Source organism: Taudactylus pleione, unplaced genomic scaffold (assembly GCF_031769625.1).
Source record: "Taudactylus pleione unplaced genomic scaffold, aTauple2 ptg000597l, whole genome shotgun sequence".
Lineage (NCBI taxonomy): Eukaryota > Metazoa > Chordata > Amphibia > Anura > Myobatrachidae > Taudactylus > Taudactylus pleione.
The window spans coordinates 1,386,281-1,408,151 of NW_028284999.1; the positions used below are offsets into that span (position 1 = coordinate 1,386,281).

The following is a 21,871-nucleotide window of genomic DNA, read 5'->3' on the forward strand; positions in this document are numbered from 1 at the left end:
TCACATACAGATGTCTCATAAAGGTCCCGTACAGGTGTCACATACATCACATACAGATGTCACATACAGGTCCCGTACAGGTGTCACATACATCACATACAGAAGTCACATAAAGGTCCCGTACAGGTGTCACATACATCACATACAGAAGTCACATAAAGGTCCCGTACAGGTGTCACATACATCACATACAGAAGTCACATAAAGGTCCCGTACAGGTGTCACATACATCACATACAGATGTCACATAAAGGTCCCATATAGGTGTCGCAGGCGGCATCTTGTCATATAATACTGGGTGATTTTGTGCTTTTCTTCCTGGTTTACTCTTCTTTAGATTCCCAGCTGTACATTCCTTCTGCCACTAGATGGCACCATGACCTCATTACACCTCACATGTGAGTACACAGGTCAGACCTAGGAGTCAGGGCTCTGAGAGGTAACCTGAATATCGGAGAACTGCAGCTGATTGTCTGTTACTATGAATGTACGCCAGCGCCACTAGATAATCATGGCAGAATTACCGACCACCGATGGATGCAAACCACCAATGATATGCATCCGATGTCAGTGGTTTAAGCATCAATAGCGAAGGTGCGATGGTTGGAGTTCCCATCCCCTGTGCTTTGCGCATGCGCGACCGCTGTTCCCGCCACCTGCACATGCTTGTTCCCATCCATTGATGGCTTCTGCCCAATAGTATGAGGCCATCGATGGTGTCATGGTCGATGGCCAACCCTTTTACCGCTATAAAACATTGGACTACAGCCGATGTAACGCTGGTTTATATTATATACTGTAAATGCTTCATATTTTATAATAGGACATTTTCAACACTGTCCAAACACCCCAGTCTCAGTCCTGCTCCTGTGGGTGACACTTCTCAGGAACTATTGTCATAACTTTATATCTGACAGCGATGAATGTGGTGATGGCAGATTAGTGCAGGGTGTGCGATGAGAAGCCCAGTACAAACTCCACCATAACGTATAGAGGGACCTCAGCGGGGGAATAATCAGGCTGCAGCTTAGTGCAGGGTGTGTGATGAGAAGCCCAGTACAAACTCCACCATAACGCATAGAGGGACCTCAGCGGGGGAATAATCAGGATGCAGCTTAGTGCAGGGTGTGCGATGAGAAGCCCAGTTCAAAGTCCACCATAACACATAGATGGACCTCAGTGGGGGAATAATCAGGATGCAGCTTAGTGCAGGGTGTGCGATGAGAAGCCAAGTACAAAGACCACCATAACGCATAGAGGGACCTCAGCGGGGGAGTAATCAGGCTGCAGCTTAGTGCAGGGTGTGCGATGAGAAGCCTAGTACAAACTCCACCATAACACATAGAGGGACCTCAGCGGGGGAATAATCAGGCTGGAGCTTAGTGCAGGGTGTGCGATGAGAAGCCTAGTACAAACTCCACCATAACACATAGAGCGACCTCAGCGGGGGAATAATCAGGCTGCAGCTTAGTGCAGGGTGTGCGATGAGAAGCCCAGTACAAAGACCACCATAACGCATAGAGGGACCTCAGCGGGGGAATAATCAGGCTGCAGCTTAGTGCAGGGTGTGCGATGAGAAGCCCAGTACAAACTCCACCATAACGCATAGAGCGACCTCAGCGGGGGAATAATCAGGCTGCAACTTAGTGCAGGGTGTGCGATGAGAAGCCCAGTACAAACTCCACCATAACGCATAGAGGGATCTCAGCGGGGGAATAATCAGGCTGCAGCTTAGTGCAGGGTGTGCGATGAGAAGCCCAGTACAAAGTCCACCATAATGCATAGAGGGACCTCAGCGGGGGAATAATCAGGCTGCAGCTTAGTGCAGGATGTGCGATGAGAAGCCCAGTACAAAGACCACCATAACGCATAGAGGGACCTCAGCGGGGGAATAATCAGGATGCAGCTTAGTGCAGGGTGTGCGATGAGAAGCCCAGTACAAAGTCCACCATAATGCATAGAGGGACCTCAGCGTGGGAATAATCAGGCTGCAGCTTAGTGCAGGGTGTGCGATGAGAAGCCCAGTACAAAGACCACCATAACGCATAGAGGGACCTCAGCGGGGGAATAATCAGGATGCAGCTTAGTGCAGGGTGTGCGATAAGAAGCCCAGTACAAAGTCCACCATAACGCATAGAGGGACCTCAGCGTGGGAATAATCAGGCTGCAGCTTAGTGTAGGGTGTGCGATGAGAAGCCCAGTAAAAAGACCACCATAACGCATAGGGGGACCTCAGTGGGGGAATAATCAGGCTGCAGCTTAGTGCAGGGTGTGCGATGAGAAGCCCAGTACAAAGACCACCATAACGCATAGAGGGACCTCAGCCGGGGAATAATCAGGCTGCAGCTTAGTGTAATTCCAGCTGGAGGGGACTCAGTAGGGCAGGATGGCTGCGGGAGGATGGTTATGGTCAAACACCACAATCCCTGGATCAAATTAATCTAATAGAGCAGGAAGAATTGTCCAGGTATATGGTAGTATAGCAAGGTCAGGTGTTCCGCGGGGAAACGCATTAGCCAGAACACCTGACATTGCTATTCTACCATATACCTGGACAATTCTTCCTGCTCTGATAGAAGAAGATTCTCCTATTAGAGCAGATATCCCCTGGATCAGACTTTATGAACTTTGGTAACTATACATAAATACCACAATGGTGCTTATTCCATCTCTTCTTTACTGCTAATATTATGAAAGCTATACATGTAACGGGATAGCAATTGTCAGGTGAAATATATTCTCCTGAAATACAAGTGTTTTGAAGGCTACAATCATTTTTATACACATGATCACACGGCTGTATTAGTGTCTTTTAAGTGTGGAGGACACAAATGTGTGGTCTATATTGATTTAAGGTATAAATTTCAATAGTTACACTTGAAGCTCCGCTTTTTCCATAATTTATTACTTCTCAGGAACAATCCTCATTTACCAGAAAGAAATCCCAGTGTATCGCCTTTCCCTACGCTCATTCATGGGGCCAAATCTTGGTGTCCCGGCTACAGTACAGTGTAAAGGAGGGACATGGTGAGAGTGGAGAGAACTGCTGTACACACTCCTCAGAGGGAGGTTTCACTCCCTGTACCAAGATGGCTGCCAGACTTAGCTACCAAGATGGCTGCCGGACTTAGCTACCAAGATGGCTGCCGGACTTGGCTACCAAGATGGCTGCCGGACTTAGCTACCAAGATGGCTGCCGGACTTAGCTACTGCACATGTGCGGCACCATCTTGTCACTGCTTTCAGTGTCACAGTGGGAGACCGTTGTCTCGCCCTTACAGGTCTATTCATAACGCAGGGAAACGACCTGGTTTGCAGTAAACAGGGCAATCCTCTGCTTTCGGCTATTCATAGAGAGGGTAACACATGGAGAAACACGTTGTTTCCCCAGCGCTGCACCTACTTCATTCATGTATCGCATCACCATACAGTAGTACGGTCACCGCGACTCATGAGGTAGGAGAAAAGTTAATGTAAAGGGTCACAGATGCGGTACTAAATCGCCGTAATAATTTCCCTGAGATGCGAAGGAGCAGAAAAAGCGCTGTTAGTAATCCCGAGTGTTGGCTCCGCCCCCTTCTCTGTCTCTGGCCAATCGGCGGTGCTCCTGCTCCCTGTGCTGTGTGTCGGTGACCAGGACACTCTAATGAATGGTTCCCAGAGAATGTATCTGCCTGGTCTGCCGCCCACTCACTCACTCAACCCCCACCCCAGCTCTGTGAATGTACTAATGACGTGACTTGGCATATGCCCGGTCACTTCATACTACTTCCTGCCTGCTGCACCCACTTCCGATGTCGCCTCTCTGCCCTTTGTAAGATTAATGAAGTGACCCGGCATATGCTGGTTCATCTCCCATGCCGACTGCCCGCTGCCCTTGAGTGCCTGTCCCACAGTGCCCCGTGCCTACACCCACCCCTCAACTATAGTAAAGTTATGCCAGGTGGCCACCATCAGTTCTGAGCCGCACACCTGCTGCCTTAGTGCCCCATGCCCTACACCAGCTGGCCGCAGCAACTTCAGTAAAGTTAAGGTGACCTGGCATATGCCAGGTCACCTCCTCCACTCTTGCCAGCGCCCCTCCACTCTGCCACCCCCCTCCTCCCTCGCGATGTCGCCGAGATGACCACCTTCCAAACACTGGCGCACTGAAGATCCACAGCACAGGAGCCGCTAGATGACGAGAGCGCAGACAGAAGCCCGGATCACTAAACCTGCAGTTACGGCATCGCATCGAACATCAGGTGAGTGTACATGAATCGCTACTTACCTAACCTAAAGATCGCATGGAACGGATGTGATAAATAGTGATAAGTAACAGTGCTTTAATGCAGAGCTACATGAATAGACCCCTTAGCTCCAGAGAGACCTCACCACCCACAACGCCTTCCAGCATGCCTGTATCGCTACAAGATACACTCACTGACTGGTGAGCGGTCTATCATCCTGCTCCGCTCCATCAAACCAGTGTATAACAGTGAGTACGGCTGTAGCTCTTATAACACCAATAAAACCACTCCACATGCGAAGCAATTGTGCTGTTTGTAGTCTCAGGGCATCCGCTGGTGTGTACTGGTACTCTGCTACACCAGTACAAACCAGTGTACACACATAGGGCCTGATTCAGAGCCGCTCGTAAGCGGCCGCTCGTTCGTTCCGAGCGATGTTTGCACAACTGCGCATGCGAACGGATTGTAATACGCATGCCCGAACCAGTCAGTGCGGCCGAAAATCGTTTGTTCGCTAAATAGCGAATGCCTGCTGATATGAGTGACAGGAGGAGGCGTATGTGGGTGGTAACAGGGGAAGGTGCTTGAAAACCGGGGTATGGAGATCCGAACGCAGGCGTGCTTAAAGGTCAAAACGGGCGTTTTATGGGTGTGCATAATTAATACAGCAGCGTCATTGACCACGTCACTGGGTTATTTTATAGTCAGAACTGCTCGCAAGATTGTGGTAGGAAAAACCAACCACAAGAATAGCGAGCAGTTCATACTCTGGTCGATGTACTCGATTATTCTAATAAATAGCGGACATGACGTAGGATGCCAGCGGCCAGGGGACGTAGTTTCCCAAAAAACGACCACAAGTTTTGTTCGCTCGTTCAGACATAGAGGCGTGAACAGACCGCAAAGAGCGAACGGTTCATTTGAATAGCCACCCCTTTTTTCTGAACAAGCGAGCGCAAATAGCGTCCGGCTCTGAATCAAGCCCATATTTCCAACAGGAAAAAGGTCCTCGGATACCCATGATGGTTAGCTGGCACTTAGGGACATTCCCAGAGAAGATTTCTTATTACATTGCATATAGTGGAGAAGGGAGAAGGGAGCTGAAAAATAGACTGTGACATAATATCATCCTCATTAATAAAGCAATGACAGGCGCATACATCAGTAAGTGATGGTACCGTGGTCACTACTGCAAATTGGGCTCCGTTATCAGCGGGTGACCTGGACATGAGGGGAGCCAGACCTGTGTCACATCACCACCACGACACAGGCTGGCTACGGAATTCCGGTGGCTGGGATGCTGCCGTACAGAATACCGACAGTGACATCCCGACAGTCAGAACACCGATAGGATTATGTAAGTACCCTAACCCACCTTTCCCGTACACTAACCCTAAACCTCCCCCCGCAGCCTATAACCCTACCCCACACTCACCCGCAGCCTAATCTCCCGAAAGCCTAACCCTAACCCTCCCCCAGTGCCTAACCCCTAATCAGGGGCATCGGAATGATTATATGTTGGGGGGCGGCAATATATAATTTTGGCCTGTGCTTCTCACCACGACCTCATTTATAATGATGTAAAGCAGATATTATGGTACTATACACAGTAAAAGTTACCAATGGTTTGCGGCCCAGCAGTAACATTATGCGGTAAGTTTGTCCGGCGCAGTCTAGGCTCTGGCAGCAGAATCGCGCAGCGTTAGGAAGATAATTACTAATGGGTATTATTACACATCCTGCGCAAAGCGCGGGCAGACTGTACCATCTAAGCCCCATTCTGTGTGAGCTGCAGAGAGAATGAGACAGAGGCTGGCGTCTCTATAACCGCACCGTACCTTTCAGAATAGGACAGCACTTCCACACGGTTATAGGTCCAGCGGCTCCGTACTGTCCCAGGCTCAGCTCCATCAGGAAGAGAGGGAGACCGGTGAAGAACAGCATGATGGAGTATGGGATGAGGAAGGCACCTGGGATAGAGGGGAAAATGCACAGATCAGTGTCATATGCGTTACCATTAGGCGTAACACTAGTGTTACGGTTACAATTAGGAGTAACACTAGTGTTAGGGTTACCAATAGGAGTAACACTAGTGTTAGGGTTACCATTAGGAGTAACGCCAGTGTTAGGGTTACCATTAGGAGTAACGCCAGTGTTAGGGTTACCATTAGGAGTAACGCCAGTGTTAGGGTTACCGTTACCATTAGGAGTAACACTAGTGTTAGGGTTGCCGTTACCATTAGGAGTAACACTAGTGTTAGGGTTACCATTAGGAGTAAGGCCAGTGTTAGGGTTACCATTAGGAGTAACGCCAGTGTTAGGGTTACCGTTACCATTAGGAGTAACACTAGTGTTAGGGTTACCGTTACCATTAGGAGTAACACTAGTGTTAGGGATACCATTAGGAGTAACGCCAGTGTTAGGGTTACCATTAGGAGTAATGCCAGTGTTAGGGTTACCGTTACCATTAGGAGTAACACTAGTGTTAGGGTTACCGTTACCATTAGGAGTAACACTAGTGTTAGGGTTACCATTAGGAGTAATGCCAGTGTTAGGGTTACCATCAGGAGTAACGCCAGTGTTAGGGCTACCGTAACCATTAGGAGTAACACTAGTGTTAGGGCTACCATAACGATTAGGAGTAACGCAAGTGTTAGGGCTACTGTAACGATTAGGAGTAACGCCAGTGTTAGGGTTACCATTAGGAGTAATGCCAGTGTTAGGGCTACCGTAACGATTAGGAGTAACGCCAGTGTTAGGGTTACCATTAGGAGTAATGCCAGTGTTATGGTTACCATTAGGGGTAAAGCCAGTGTTAGGGTTACCATTAGGGGTAACACTAGTGTTAGGGTTACCATTAGGAGTAACACTAGTGTTAGAGTTACCATTAGGAGTAACACTAGTGTTAGGGTTACCGTAACGATTAGGAGTAACGCCAGTGTTAGGGTTACCATTAGGAGTAACACTAGTGTTAGGGCTACTGTAACGATTAGGAGTAACGCCAGTGTTAGGGTTACCATTAGGAGTAACGCCAGTGTTAGGGCTACCGTAATGATTAGGAGTAAGGCCAGTGTTAGGGTTACCATTAGGAGTAATGCCAGTGTTAGGGTTACCATTAGGAGTAACGCCAGTGTTAGGGCTACCGTAACGATTAGGAGTAACGCCAGTGTTTGGGTTACCATTATTAGTAACGCCAGTGTTAGGGTTACCATTAGGGGTAACACTAGTGTTAGGGTTACCATTAGGGGTAAAGCCAGTGTTAGGGTTACCATTAGGGGTAACACTAGTGTTTAGGGTTACCATTAGGAGTTACACTAGTGTTAGGGTTACCATTAGGAGTAACACCAGTGTTAGGGTTACCATTAGGAGTAATGCCAGTGTTAGGGCTACCGTAACGATTAGGAGTAACGCCAGTGTTTGGGTTACCATTATTAGTAACGCCAGTGTTAGGGTTACCATTAGGGGTAACACTAGTGTTAGGGTTACCATTAGGAGTAACGCCAGTGTTAGGGTTACCATTAGGAGTAACACTAGTGTTAGGGCTACTGTAACGATTAGGAGTAACGCCAGTGTTAGGGTTACCATTAGGAGTAACGCCAGTGTTAGGGCTAACGTAACGATTAGGAGTAACGCCAGTGTTAGGGTTACCATTAGGAGTTATGCCAGTGTTAGGGTTACCATTAGGGGTAAAGCCAGTGTTAGGGTTACCATTAGGGGTAACACTAGTGTTAGGGTTACCATTAGGAGTAACACTAGTGTTAGAGTTACCATTAGGAGTAACACTAGTGTTAGGGTTACCATTAGGTGTAACACTAGTGTTAGGGTTACCGTAACGATTAGGAGTAACGCCAGTGTTAGGGTTACCATTAGGAGTAACACTAGTGCTAGGGCTACTGTAACGATTAGGAGTAACGCCAGTGTTAGGGTTACCATTAGGAGTAACGCCAGTGTTAGGGCTACCGTAACGATTAGGAGTAAGGCCAGTGTTAGGGTTACCATTAGGAGTAATGCCAGTGTTAGGGTTACCATTAGGAGTAACGCTAGTGTTAGGGCTACCGTAACGATTAGGAGTAAGGCCAGTGTTAGGGTTACCATTAGGAGTAATGCCAGTGTTAGGGTTACCATTAGGAGTAACGCCAGTGTTAGGGCTACCGTAACGATTAGGAGTAACGCCAGTGTTTGGGTTACCATTATTAGTAACGCCAGTGTTAGGGTTACCATTAGGGGTAACATTAGTGTTAGGGTTACCATTAGGAGTAATGCCAGTGTTAGGGTTACCATTAGGAGTAACGCTAGTGTTAGGGTTACCATTAGGAGTAATGCCAGTGTTAGGGTTACAATTAGGAGTAACGCCAGTGTTAGGGCTACCGTAACGATTAGGAGTAATGCCAGTGTTTGGGTTACCATTATTAGTAACGCCAGTGTTAGGGTTTCCATTAGGGGTAACACTAGTGTTAGGGTTACCATTAGGAGTAACACTAGTGTTAGGGTTACCATTAGGAGTAACGCCAGTGTTAGGGTTACCATTAGGAGTAACGCCAATGTTTTGGTTACCATTAGGAGTAACACTAGTGTTAGGGTTACCATTAGGAGTAACGCCAGTGTTATGGTTACCATTAGGAGTAACGCCAGTGTTAGTATTACCATTAGGAGTAACGCGATTGTTAGGATTACCATTAGGAGTAATGCCAGTGTTTAGTGTTACTCCTAATGGTAACCCTGTGTTAGGTTTACTGTTACCATTAGGAGTAACGCCAGTGTTAGGGTTACCATTAGGGTTAACACTAGTGTTAGGGTTACCATTAGGAGTAACACTAATGTTAGGGTTACCATTAGGAGTAACGCTAGTGTTAGGGTTACCATTAGGGGTAACACTAGTGTTAGGGTTACCATTAGGGGTAACGCCAGTGTTAGGGATACCATTAGGAGTAACACCAGTGTTAGGGATACCATTAGAAGTAACGCCAGTGTTAGGGTTACCATTAGCAGTAACGCCAGTGTTAGGGTTACAGTTACCATTAGGGGTAACGCTAGTGTTAGGGTTACAATTAGGAGTAACGCCAGTGTTAGGGCTACCGTAACGATTAGGAGTAACGCCAGAGTTTGGGTTACCATTATTAGTAACGCCAGTGTTAGGGTTACCATTAGGGGTAACACTAGTGTTAGGGTTACCATTAGGGGTAAAGCCAGTGTTAGGGTTACCATTAGGGGTAACACTAGTGTTAGGGTTACCATTAGGAGTAACACCAGTGTTAGGGTTACCATTAGGAGTAACACCAGTGTTAGGGTTACCATTAGGAGTAACGCCAGTGTTAGGGCTACCGTAACGATTAGGAGTAACGCCAGTGTTAGGGTTACCATTAGGAGTAACGCCAGTGTTAGGGTTACCATTAGGAGTAACACTAGTGTTAGGGCTACTGTAACGATTAGGAGTAACGCCAGTGTTAGGGTTACCATTAGGAGTAACGCCAGTGTTAGGGCTACCGTAACGATTAGGAGTAACGCCAGTGTTAGGGTTACCATTAGGAGTAATGCCAGTGTTAGGGTTACCATTACGGGTAAAGCCAGTGTTAGGGTTACCATTAGGGGTAACACTAGTGTTAGGGTTACCATTAGGAGTAACACTAGTGTTAGAGTTACCATTAGGAGTAACACTAGTGTTAGGGTTACCATTAGGAGTAACACTAGTGTTAGGGTTACCGTAACGATTAGGAGTAACGCCAGTGTTAGGGTTACCATTAGGAGTAACACTAGTGTTAGGGCTACTGTAACGATTAGGAGTAACGCCAGTGTTAGGGTTACCATTAGGAGTAACGCCAGTGTTAGGGCTACCGTAACGATTAGGAGTAAGGCCAGTGTTAGGGTTACCATTAGGAGTAATGCCAGTGTTAGGGTTACCATTAGGAGTAACGATAGTGTTAGGGTTACCATTAGGAGTAACACTAGTGTTAGGGCTACCGTAACGATTAGGAGTAACGCCAGTGTTAGGGTTACCAATAGGGGTAACACTAGTGTTAGGTTTACCATTACGAGTAACGCCAGTGTTAGGGTTACCTTTAGGGATAAAGCCAGTGTTAGGGTTACCATTAGGGGTAACACTAGTGTTAGGGTTACCATTAGGAGTAACACTAGTGTTAGGGTTACCATTAGGAGTAACACTAGTGTTAGGGCTACCGTAATGATTAGGAGTAACGCCAGTGTTTGGGTTACCATTATTAGTAACGCCAGTGTTAGGGTTACCATTAGGGGTAACACTAGTGTTAGGGTTACCATTAGGAGTAACACTAGTGTTAGGGTTACCATTAGGAGTAACGCCAGTGTTAGGGTTACCATTAGGAGTAACGCCAATGTTAGGGTTACCATTAGGAGTAACACTAGTGTTAGGGTTACCATTAGGAGTAAAGACAATGTTAGGGTTACCATTAGGAGTAACGCCAGTGTTAGTATTACCATTAGGAGTAACGCGAGTGTTAGGATTACCATTAGGAGTAACGTCAGTGTTAGGGTTACCATTAGGAGTAACACTAGTGTTAGGGTTTCTGTTACCATTAGGAGTAATGCCAGTGTTCGGGTTACCATTAGGGTTAACACTAGTGTTAGGGTTACCATTAGGAGTAACACTAGTGTTAGTGTTACCATTAGGAGTAACGCTAGTGTTAGGGTTACCATTAGGGGTAACACTAGTGTTAGGGTTACCATTAGGAGTAACGCCAGTGTTAGGGTTACCATTAGGAGTAACACCAGTGTTAGGGATACCATTAGCAGTAACGCCAGTGTTAGGGTTACCATTAGCAGTAATGCCAGTGTTAGGGTTACAGTTACCATTAGGGGTAACACTAGTGTTAGGGTTACCATTAGCAGTAACGCCAGTGTTAGGGTAACCATTAGGAGTAACACTAGTGTTAGGGTTACCATTAGGAGTAACACTAGTGTTAGGGTTACCATTAGGAGTAACACTAGTGTTAGGGCTACCGTAACGATTAGGAGTAACGCCAGTGTTAGGGTTACCATTAGGAGTAACACTTGTGTTAGGGCTACTGTAATGATTAGGAGTAATGCCAGTGTTAGGGTTACCATTAGGAGTAACGCCAGTGTTAGGGCTACCATAACGATTAGGAGTAACGCCAGTGTTTGGGTTACCATTATTAGTAACGCCAGTGTTAGGGTTACCATTAGGGGTAACATTAGTGTTAGGGTTACCATTAGGAGTAATGCCAGTGTTAGGGTTACCATTAGGAGTAACGCTAGTGTTAGGGTTACCATTAGGAGTAATGCCAGTGTTAGGGTTACCATTAGGAGTAACGCCAGTGTTAGGGCTACCGTAACGATTAGGAGTAACGCCAGTGTTTGGGTTACCATTTTTAGTAACACCAGTGTTAGGGTTACCATTAGGGGTAACACTAGTGTTAGGGTTACCATTAGGAGTAACACTAGTGTTAGGGTTACCATTAGGAGTAACGCCAGTGTTAGGGTTACCATTAGGAGTAACGCCAATGTTAGGGTTACCATTAGGAGTAACACTAGTGTTAGGGTTACCATTAGGAGTAACGTCAGTGTTATGGTTACCATTAGGAGTAACGCCAGTGTTAGTATTACCCTTAGGAGTAACGCGAGTGTTAGGATTACCATTAGGAGTAACGCCAGTGTTAGGGTTACCATTAGGAGTAACACTAGTGTTAGGTTTACTGTTACCATTAGGAGTAACGCCAGTGTTAGGGTTACCATTAGGGTTAACACTAGTGTTAGGGTTACCATTAGGAGTAACACTAGTGTTAGGGTTACCATTAGGGGTAACACTAGTGTTAGGGTTACCATTAGGGGTAACGCCAGTGTTAGGGTTACCATTAGCAGTAACGCCAGTGTTAGGGTTACAGTTACCATTAGGGGTAACGCTAGTGTTAGGGTTACCATTAGTAGTGACGCCAGTGTTAGGGTAACCATTAGGAGTAACACTAGTGTTAGGGTTACCATTAGGAGTAACACTAGTGTTAGGGTTACCATTAGGAGTAACACTAGTGTTAGGGTTACCATTAGGAGTAACACTAGTGTTAGGGCTACCGTAACGATTAGGAGTAACGCCAGTGTTTGGGTTACCATTATTAGTAACGCCAGTGTTAGGGTAACCATTAGGGGTAAAGCCAGTGTTAGGGTTACCATTAGGGGTAACACTAGTGTTAGGGTTACCATTAGGAGTAACACTAGTGTTAGGGTTACCATTAGGAGTAACACCAGTGTTAGGGTTACCATTAGGAGTAACGCCAGTGTTAGGGCTACCGTAACGATTAGGAGTAACGCCAGTGTTTGGGTTACCATTATTAGTAACGCCAGTGTTAGGGTTACCATTAGGGGTAACACTAGTGTTAGGGTTACCATTAGGAGTAACGCCAGTGTTAGGGTTACCATTAGGAGTAACACTAGTGTTAGGGCTACTGTAACGATTAGGAGTAACGCCAGTGTTAGGGTTACCATTAGGAGTAACGCCAGTGTTAGGGCTACCATAACGATTAGGAGTAACGCCAGTGTTAGGGTTACCATTAGGAGTAATGCCAGTGTTAGGGTTACCATTTGGAGTAACGCTAGTGTTAGGGTTACCATTAGGAGTAATGCCAGTTTTAGGGTTACCATTAGGAGTAACGCCAGTGTTAGGGCTACCGTAACGATTAGGAGTAACGCCAGTGTTAGGGTTACCATTACGTGTAACGCCAGTGTTAGGGTTACCATTAGGGGTAAAACCAGTGTTAGGGTTACCATTAGAGGTAACACTAGTGTTAGGGTTACCATTAGGAGTAACACTAGTGTTAGAGTTACCATTAGGAGTAACACTAGTGTTAGGGTTACCATTAGGAGTAACACTAGTGTTAGGGTTACCATTAGGAGTAACGCCAGTGTTAGGGTTACCATTAGGGGTAACACTAGTGTTAGGGCTACCGTAATGATTAGGAGTAACGCCAGTGTTTGGGTTACCATTATTAGTAACGCCAGTGTTAGGGTTACCATTAGGGGTAACACTAGTGTTAGGGTTACCATTAGGGGTAACACTAGTGTTAGGGTTACCATTAGGAGTAACACTAGTGTTAGGGTTACCATTAGGAGTAACACCAGTGTTAGGGTTACCATTAGGAGTAACGCCAGTGTTAGGGCTACCGTAACGATTAGGAGTAACGCCAGTGTTTGGGTTACCATTATTAGTAACGCCAGTGTTAGGGTTACCATTAGGGGTAACACTAGTGTTAGGGTTACCATTAGGAGTAACGCCAGTGTTAGGGTTACCATTAGGAGTAACACTAGTGTTAGGGCTACTGTAACGATTAGGAGTAACGCCAGTGTTAGGGTTACCATTAGGAGTAACGCCAGTGTTAGGGCTACCGTAACGATTAGGAGTAACGCCAGTGTTAGGGTTACCATTAGGAGTAATGCCAGTGTTAGGGTTACCATTTGGAGTAACGCTAGTGTTAGGGTTACCATTAGGAGTAATGCCAGTTTTAGGGTTACCATTAGGAGTAACGCCAGTGTTAGGGCTACCGTAACGATTAGGAGTAACGCCAGTGTTAGGGTTACCATTACGTGTAACGCCAGTGTTAGGGTTACCATTAGGGGTAAAACCAGTGTTAGGGTTACCATTAGAGGTAACACTAGTGTTAGGGTTACCATTAGGAGTAACACTAGTGTTAGAGTTACCATTAGGAGTAACACTAGTGTTAGGGTTACCATTAGGAGTAACACTAGTGTTAGGGTTACCATTAGGAGTAACGCCAGTGTTAGGGTTACCATTAGGGGTAACACTAGTGTTAGGGCTACCGTAATGATTAGGAGTAATGCCAGTGTTTGGGTTACCATTATTAGTAACGCCAGTGTTAGGGTTACCATTAGGGGTAACACTAGTGTTAGGGTTACCATTAGGAGTAACGCCAGTGTTAGGGTTACCATTAGGAGTAACGCCAATGTTAGGGTTACCATTAGGAGTAACGCCAATGTTAGGGTTACCATTAGGAGTAACACTAGTGTTAGGGTTACCATTAGGAGTAAAGCCAGTGTTAGGGTTACCATTAGGAGTAACGCCAGTGTTAGTATTACCATTAGGAGTAACGCGAGTGTTAGGATTACCATTAGGAGTAACGTCAGTGTTAGGGTTACCATTAGGAGTAACACTAGTGTTAGGGTTTCTGTTACCATTAGGAGTAACGCCAGTGTTATGGTTACCATTAGGAGTAACACTAGTGTTAGGTTTACTGTTACCATTAGGAGTAACGCCTGTGTTCGGGTTACCATTAGGGTTAACACTAATGTTAGGGTTACCATTAGGAGTAACACTAGTGTTAGTGTTACCATTAGGAGTAACGCTAGTGTTAGGGTTACCATTAGGGGTAACACTAGTGTTAGGGTTACCATTAGGAGTAACGCCAGTGTTAGGGTTACCATTAGGAGTAACACCAGTGTTAGGGATACCATTAGCAGTAACGCCAGTGTTAGGGTTACCATTAGCAGTAACGCCAGTGTTAGGGTTACAGTTACCATTAGGGGTAACACTAGTGTTAGGGTTACCATTAGCAGTAACGCCAGTGTTAGGGTAACCATTAGGAGTAACACTAGTGTTAGGGTTACCATTAGGAGTAACACTAGTGTTAGGGCTACCGTAACGATTAGGAGTAACGCCAGTGTTAGGGTTACCATTAGGAGTAACACTAGTGTTAGGGCTACTGTAACGATTAGGAGTAATGCCAGTGTTAGGGTTACCATTAGGAGTAACGCCAGTGTTAGGGCTACCATAACGATTAGGAGTAACGCCAGTGTTTGGGTTACCATTATTAGTAACGCCAGTGTTAGGGTTACCATTAGGGGTAACACTAGTGTTAGGGTTACCATTAGGAGTAACACTAGTGTTAGGGTTACCATTAGGAGTAACGCCAGTGTTAGGGTTACCATTAGGAGTAACGCCAATGTTAGGGTTACCATTAGGAGTAACACTAGTGTTAGGGTTACCATTAGGAGTAAAGCCAATGTTAGGGTTACCATTAGGAGTAACGCCAGTGTTAGTATTACAATTAGGAGTAACGCGAGTGTTAGGATTACCATTAGGAGTAACGTCAGTGTTAGGGTTACCATTAGGAGTAACACTAGTGTTAGGGTTTCTGTTACCATTACGAGTAACGCCAGTGTTCGGGTTACCATTAGGGTTAACACTAGTGTTAGGGTTACCATTAGGAGTAACACTAGTGTTAGTGTTACCATTAGGAGTAACGCTAGTGTTAGGGTTACCATTAGGGGTAACACTAGTGTTAGGGTTACCATTAGGAGTAACGCCAGTGTTAGGGTTACCATTAGGAGTAACACCAGTGTTAGGGATACCATTAGCAGTAACGCCAGTGTTAGGGTTACCATTAGCAGTAATGCCAGTGTTAGGGTTACAGTTACCATTAGGGGTAACACTAGTGTGAGGGTTACCATTAGCAGTAACGCCAGTGTTAGGGTAACCATTAGGAGTAACACTAGTGTTAGGGTTACCATTAGGAGTAACACTAGTGTTAGGGTTACCATTAGGAGTAACACTAGTGTTAGTGCTACCGTAACGATTAGGAGTAACGCCAGTGTTAGGGTTACCATTAGGAGTAACACTAGTGTTAGGGCTACTGTAATGATTAGGAGTAATGCCAGTGTTAGGGTTACCATTAGGAGTAACGCCAGTGTTAGGGCTACCATAACGATTAGGAGTAACGCCAGTGTTTGGGTTACCATTATTAGTAACGCCAGTGTTAGGGTTACCATTAGGGGTAACATTAGTGTTAGGGTTACCATTAGGAGTAATGCCAGTGTTAGGGTTACCATTAGGAGTAACGCTAGTGTTAGGGTTACCATTAGGAGTAATGCCAGTGTTAGGGTTACCATTAGGAGTAACGCCAGTGTTAGGGCTACCGTAACAATTAGGAGTAACGCCAGTGTTTGGGTTACCATTTTTAGTAACACCAGTGTTAGGGTTACCATTAGGGGTAACACTAGTGTTAGGGTTACCATTAGGAGTAACACTAGTGTTAGGTTTACTGTTACCATTAGGAGTAACGCCAGTGTTAGGGTTACCATTAGGGTTAACACTAGTGTTAGGGTTACCATTAGGAGTAACACTAGTGTTAGGGTTACCATTAGGAGTAACGCCAGTGTTAGGGTTACCATTAGGAGTAACGCCAGTGTTAGGGTTACCATTAGGAGTAACACTAGTGTTAGGGTTACCATTAGGAGTAACGTCAGTGTTATGGTTACCATTAGGAGTAACGCCAGTGTTAGTATTACCATTAGGAGTAACGCTAGTGTTAGGGTTACCATTAGGGGTAACGCCAGTGTTAGGGTTACCATTAGCAGTAACGCCAGTGTTAGGGTTACAGTTACCATTAGGGGTAACGCTAGTGTTAGGGTTACCATTAGGAGTAACACTAGTGTTAGGGTTACCATTAGGAGTAACACTAGTGTTAGGGTTACCATTAGGAGTAACACTAGTGTTAGGGTTACCATTAGGAGTAACACTAGTGTTAGGGCTACCGTAACGATTAGGAGTAACGCCAGTGTTTGGGTTACCATTATTAGTAACGCCAGTGTTAGGGTAACCATTAGGGGTAAAGCCAGTGTTAGGGTTACCATTAGGGGTAACACTAGTGTTAGGGTTACCATTAGGAGTAACACTAGTGTTAGGGTTACCATTAGGAGTAACACCAGTGTTAGGGTTACCATTAGGAGTAACGCCAGTGTTAGGGCTACCGTAACGATTAGGAGTAACGCCAGTGTTTGGGTTACCATTATTAGTAACGCCAGTGTTAGGGTTACCATTAGGGGTAACACTAGTGTTAGGGTTACCATTAGGAGTAACACCAGTGTTAGGGTTACCATTAGGAGTAACACTAGTGTTAGGGCTACTGTAACGATTAGGAGTAACGCCAGTGTTAGGGTTACCATTAGGAGTAACGCCAGTGTTAGGGCTACCGTAACGATTAGGAGTAACGCCAGTGTTAGGGTTACCATTAGGAGTAATGCCAGTGTTAGGGTTACCATTTGGAGTAACGCTAGTGTTAGGGTTACCATTAGGAGTAATGCCAGTGTTAGGGTTACCATTAGGAATAACGCCAGTGTTAGGGCTACCGTAACGATTAGGAGTAACGCCAGTGTTAGGGTTACCATTACGTGTAACGCCAGTGTTAGGGTTACCATTAGGGGTAAAACCAGTGTTAGGGTTACCATTAGAGGTAACACTAGTGTTAGGGTTACCATTAGGAGTAACACTAGTGTTAGAGTTACCATTAGGAGTAACACTAGTGTTAGGGTTACCATTAGGAGTAACACTAGTGTTAGGGTTACCATTAGGAGTAACGCCAGTGTTAGGGTTACCATTAGGGGTAACACTAGTGTTAGGGCTACCGTAATGATTAGGAGTAACGCCAGTGTTTGGGTTACCATTATTAGTAACGCCAGTGTTAGGGTTACCATTAGGGGTAACACTAGTGTTAGGGTTACCATTAGGAGTAACGCCAGTGTTAGGGTTACCATTAGGAGTAACGCCAATGTTAGGGTTACCATTAGGAGTAACGCCAATGTTAGGGTTACCATTAGGAGTAACACTAGTGTTAGGGTTACCATTAGGAGTAAAGCCAGTGTTAGGGTTACCATTAGGAGTAACGCCAGTGTTAGTATTACCATTAGGAGTAACGCGAGTGTTAGGATAACATTAGGAGTAACGTCAGTGTTAGGGTTACCATTAGGAGTAACACTAGTGTTAGGGTTTCTGTTACCATTAGGAGTAACGCCAGTGTTATGGTTACCATTAGGAGTAACACTAGTGTTAGGTTTACTGTTACCATTAGGAGTAACGCCTGTGTTCGGGTTACCATTAGGGTTAACACTAGTGTTAGGGTTACCATTAGGAGTAACACTAGTGTTAGTGTTACCATTAGGAGTAACGCTAGTGTTAGGGTTACCATTAGGGGTAACACTAGTGTTAGGGTTACCATTAGGAGTAACGCCAGTGTTAGGGTTACCATTAGGAGTAACACCAGTGTTAGGGATACCATTAGCAGTAACGCCAGTGTTAGGGTTACCATTAGCAGTAACGCCAGTGTTAGGGTTACAGTTACCATTAGGGGTAACACTAGTGTTAGGGTTACCATTAGCATTAACGCCAGTGTTAGGGTAACCATTAGGAGTAACACTAGTGTTAGGGTTACCATTAGGAGTAACACTAGTGTTAGGGTTACCATTAGGAGTAACACTAGTGTTAGGGCTACCGTAACGATTAGGAGTAACGCCAGTGTTAGGGTTACCATTAGGAGTAACACTAGTGTTAGGGCTACTGTAACGATTAGGAGTAATGCCAGTGTTAGGGTTACCATTAGGAGTAACGCCAGTGTTAGGGCTACCATAACGATTAGGAGTAACGCCAGTGTTTGGGTTACCATTATTAGTAACGCCAGTGTTAGGGTTACCATTAGGGGTAACATTAGTGTTAGGGTTACCATTAGGAGTAATGCCAGTGTTAGGGTTACCATTAGGAGTAACGCTAGTGTTAGGGTTACCATTAGGAGTAATGCCAGTGTTAGGGTTACCATTAGGAGTAACGCCAGTGTTAGGGCTACCGTAACGATTAGGAGTAACGCCAGTGTTTGGGTTACCATTTTTAGTAACACCAGTGTTAGGGTTACCATTAGGGGTAACACTAGTGTTAGGGTTACCATTAGGAGTAACACTAGTGTTAGGGTTACAATTAGGAGTAACGCCAGTGTTAGGGTTACCATTAGGAGTAACGCCAATGTTAGGGTTACCATTAGGAGTAACACTAGTGTTAGGGTTACCATTAGGAGTAACGTCAGTGTTATGGTTACCATTAGGAGTAACGCCAGTGTTAGTATTACCATTAGGAGTAACGCGAGTGTTAGGATTACCATTAGGAGTAACGCCAGTGTTAGGGTTACCATTAGGAGTAACACTAGTGTTAGGTTTACTGTTACCATTAGGAGTAACGCCAGTGTTAGGGTTACCATTAGGGTTAACACTAGTGTTAGGGTTACCATTAGGAGTAACACTAGTGTTAGGGTTACCATTAGGGGTAACACTAGTGTTAGGGTTACCATTAGGGGTAACGCCAGTGTTAGGGTTACCATTAGCAGTAATGCCAGTGTTAGGGTTACAGTTACCATTAGGGGTAACACTAGTGTTAGGGTTACCATTAGGAGTAACACTAGTGTTAGAGTTACCATTAGGAGTAACACTAGTGTTAGGGTTACCATTAGGAGTAACACTAGTGTTAGGGTTACCATTAGGAGTAACGCCAGTGTTAGGGTTACCATTAGGGGTAACACTAGTGTTAGGGCTACCGTAATGATTAGGAGTAACGCCAGTGTTTGGGTTACCATTATTAGTAACGCCAGTGTTAGGGTTACCATTAGGGGTAACACTAGTGTTAGGGTTACCATTAGGAGTAACGCCAGTGTTAGGGTTACCATTAGGAGTAACGCCAATGTTAGGGTTACCATTAGGAGTAACGCCAATGTTAGGGTTACCATTAGGAGTAACACTAGTGTTAGGGTTACCATTAGGAGTAAAGCCAGTGTTAGGGTTACCATTAGGAGTAACGCCAGTGTTAGTATTACCATTAGGAGTAACGCGAGTGTTAGGATAACATTAGGAGTAACGTCAGTGTTAGGGTTACCATTAGGAGTAACACTAGTGTTAGGGTTTCTGTTACCATTAGGAGTAACGCCAGTGTTATGGTTACCATTAGGAGTAACACTAGTGTTAGGTTTACTGTTACCATTAGGAGTAACGCCTGTGTTCGGGTTACCATTAGGGTTAACACTAGTGTTAGGGTTACCATTAGGAGTAACACTAGTGTTAGTGTTACCATTAGGAGTAACGCTAGTGTTAGGGTTACCATTAGGGGTAACACTAGTGTTAGGGTTACCATTAGGAGTAACGCCAGTGTTAGGGTTACCATTAGGAGTAACACCAGTGTTAGGGATACCATTAGCAGTAACGCCAGTGTTAGGGTTACCATTAGCAGTAACGCCAGTGTTAGGGTTACAGTTACCATTAGGGGTAACACTAGTGTTAGGGTTACCATTAGCATTAACGCCAGTGTTAGGGTAACCATTAGGAGTAACACTAGTGTTAGGGTTACCATTAGGAGTAACACTAGTGTTAGGGTTACCATTAGGAGTAACACTAGTGTTAGGGCTACCGTAACGATTAGGAGTAACGCCAGTGTTAGGGTTACCATTAGGAGTAACACTAGTGTTAGGGCTACTGTAACGATTAGGAGTAATGCCAGTGTTAGGGTTACCATTAGGAGTAACGCCAGTGTTAGGGCTACCATAACGATTAGGAGTAACGCCAGTGTTTGGGTTACCATTATTAGTAACGCCAGTGTTAGGGTTACCATTAGGGGTAACATTAGTGTTAGGGTTACCATTAGGAGTAATGCCAGTGTTAGGGTTACCATTAGGAGTAACGCTAGTGTTAGGGTTACCATTAGGAGTAATGCCAGTGTTAGGGTTACCATTAGGAGTAACGCCAGTGTTAGGGCTACCGTAACGATTAGGAGTAACGCCAGTGTTTGGGTTACCATTTTTAGTAACACCAGTGTTAGGGTTACCATTAGGGGTAACACTAGTGTTAGGGTTACCATTAGGAGTAACACTAGTGTTAGGGTTACAATTAGGAGTAACGCCAGTGTTAGGGTTACCATTAGGAGTAACGCCAATGTTAGGGTTACCATTAGGAGTAACACTAGTGTTAGGGTTACCATTAGGAGTAACGTCAGTGTTATGGTTACCATTAGGAGTAACGCCAGTGTTAGTATTACCATTAGGAGTAACGCGAGTGTTAGGATTACCATTAGGAGTAACGCCAGTGTTAGGGTTACCATTAGGAGTAACACTAGTGTTAGGTTTACTGTTACCATTAGGAGTAACGCCAGTGTTAGGGTTACCATTAGGGTTAACACTAGTGTTAGGGTTACCATTAGGAGTAACACTAGTGTTAGGGTTACCATTAGGGGTAACACTAGTGTTAGGGTTACCATTAGGGGTAACGCCAGTGTTAGGGTTACCATTAGCAGTAATGCCAGTGTTAGGGTTACAGTTACCATTAGGGGTAACGCTAGTGTTAGGGTTACCATTAGCAGTGACGCCAGTGTTAGGGTAACCATTAGGAGTAACACTAGTGTTAGGGTTACCATTAGGAGTAACACTAGTGTTAGGGTTACCATTAGGAGTAACACTAGTGTTAGGGTTACCATTAGGAGTAACACTAGTGTTAGGGCTACCGTAACGATTAGGAGTAACGCCAGTGTTTGGGTTACCATTATTAGTAACGCCAGTGTTAGGGTAACCATTAGGGGTAAAGCCAGTGTTAGGGTTACCATTAGGGGTAACACTAGTGTTAGGGTTACCATTAGGAGTAACACTAGTGTTAGGGTTACCATTAGGAGTAACACCAGTGTTAGGGTTACCATTAGGAGTAACGCCAGTGTTAGGGCTACCGTAAAGATTAGGAGTAACGCCAGTGTTTGGGTTACCATTATTAGTAACGCCAGTGTTAGGGTTACCATTAGGGGTAACACTAGTGTTAGGGTTACCATTAGGAGTAACGCCAGTGTTAGGGTTACCATT

The 21,871-nt window shown here is 45.2% G+C and overlaps 1 protein-coding gene across 1 annotated transcript in view; it reads right to left on the minus strand.

The window, feature by feature from the left end:
* The window catches only part of LOC148480778 (sodium-dependent proline transporter-like), a 128,539-nt gene that overhangs the window by 42,816 nt on the left and 63,852 nt on the right, over positions 1 to 21,871 (minus strand). Inside the window, exon 3 of the mRNA XM_088453874.1 lies at positions 6,068 to 6,199. Within this exon, the coding sequence (XP_088310000.1) occupies positions 6,068 to 6,199 (132 nt within the window). The remainder of the gene's footprint in view (positions 1 to 6,067; positions 6,200 to 21,871) is intronic.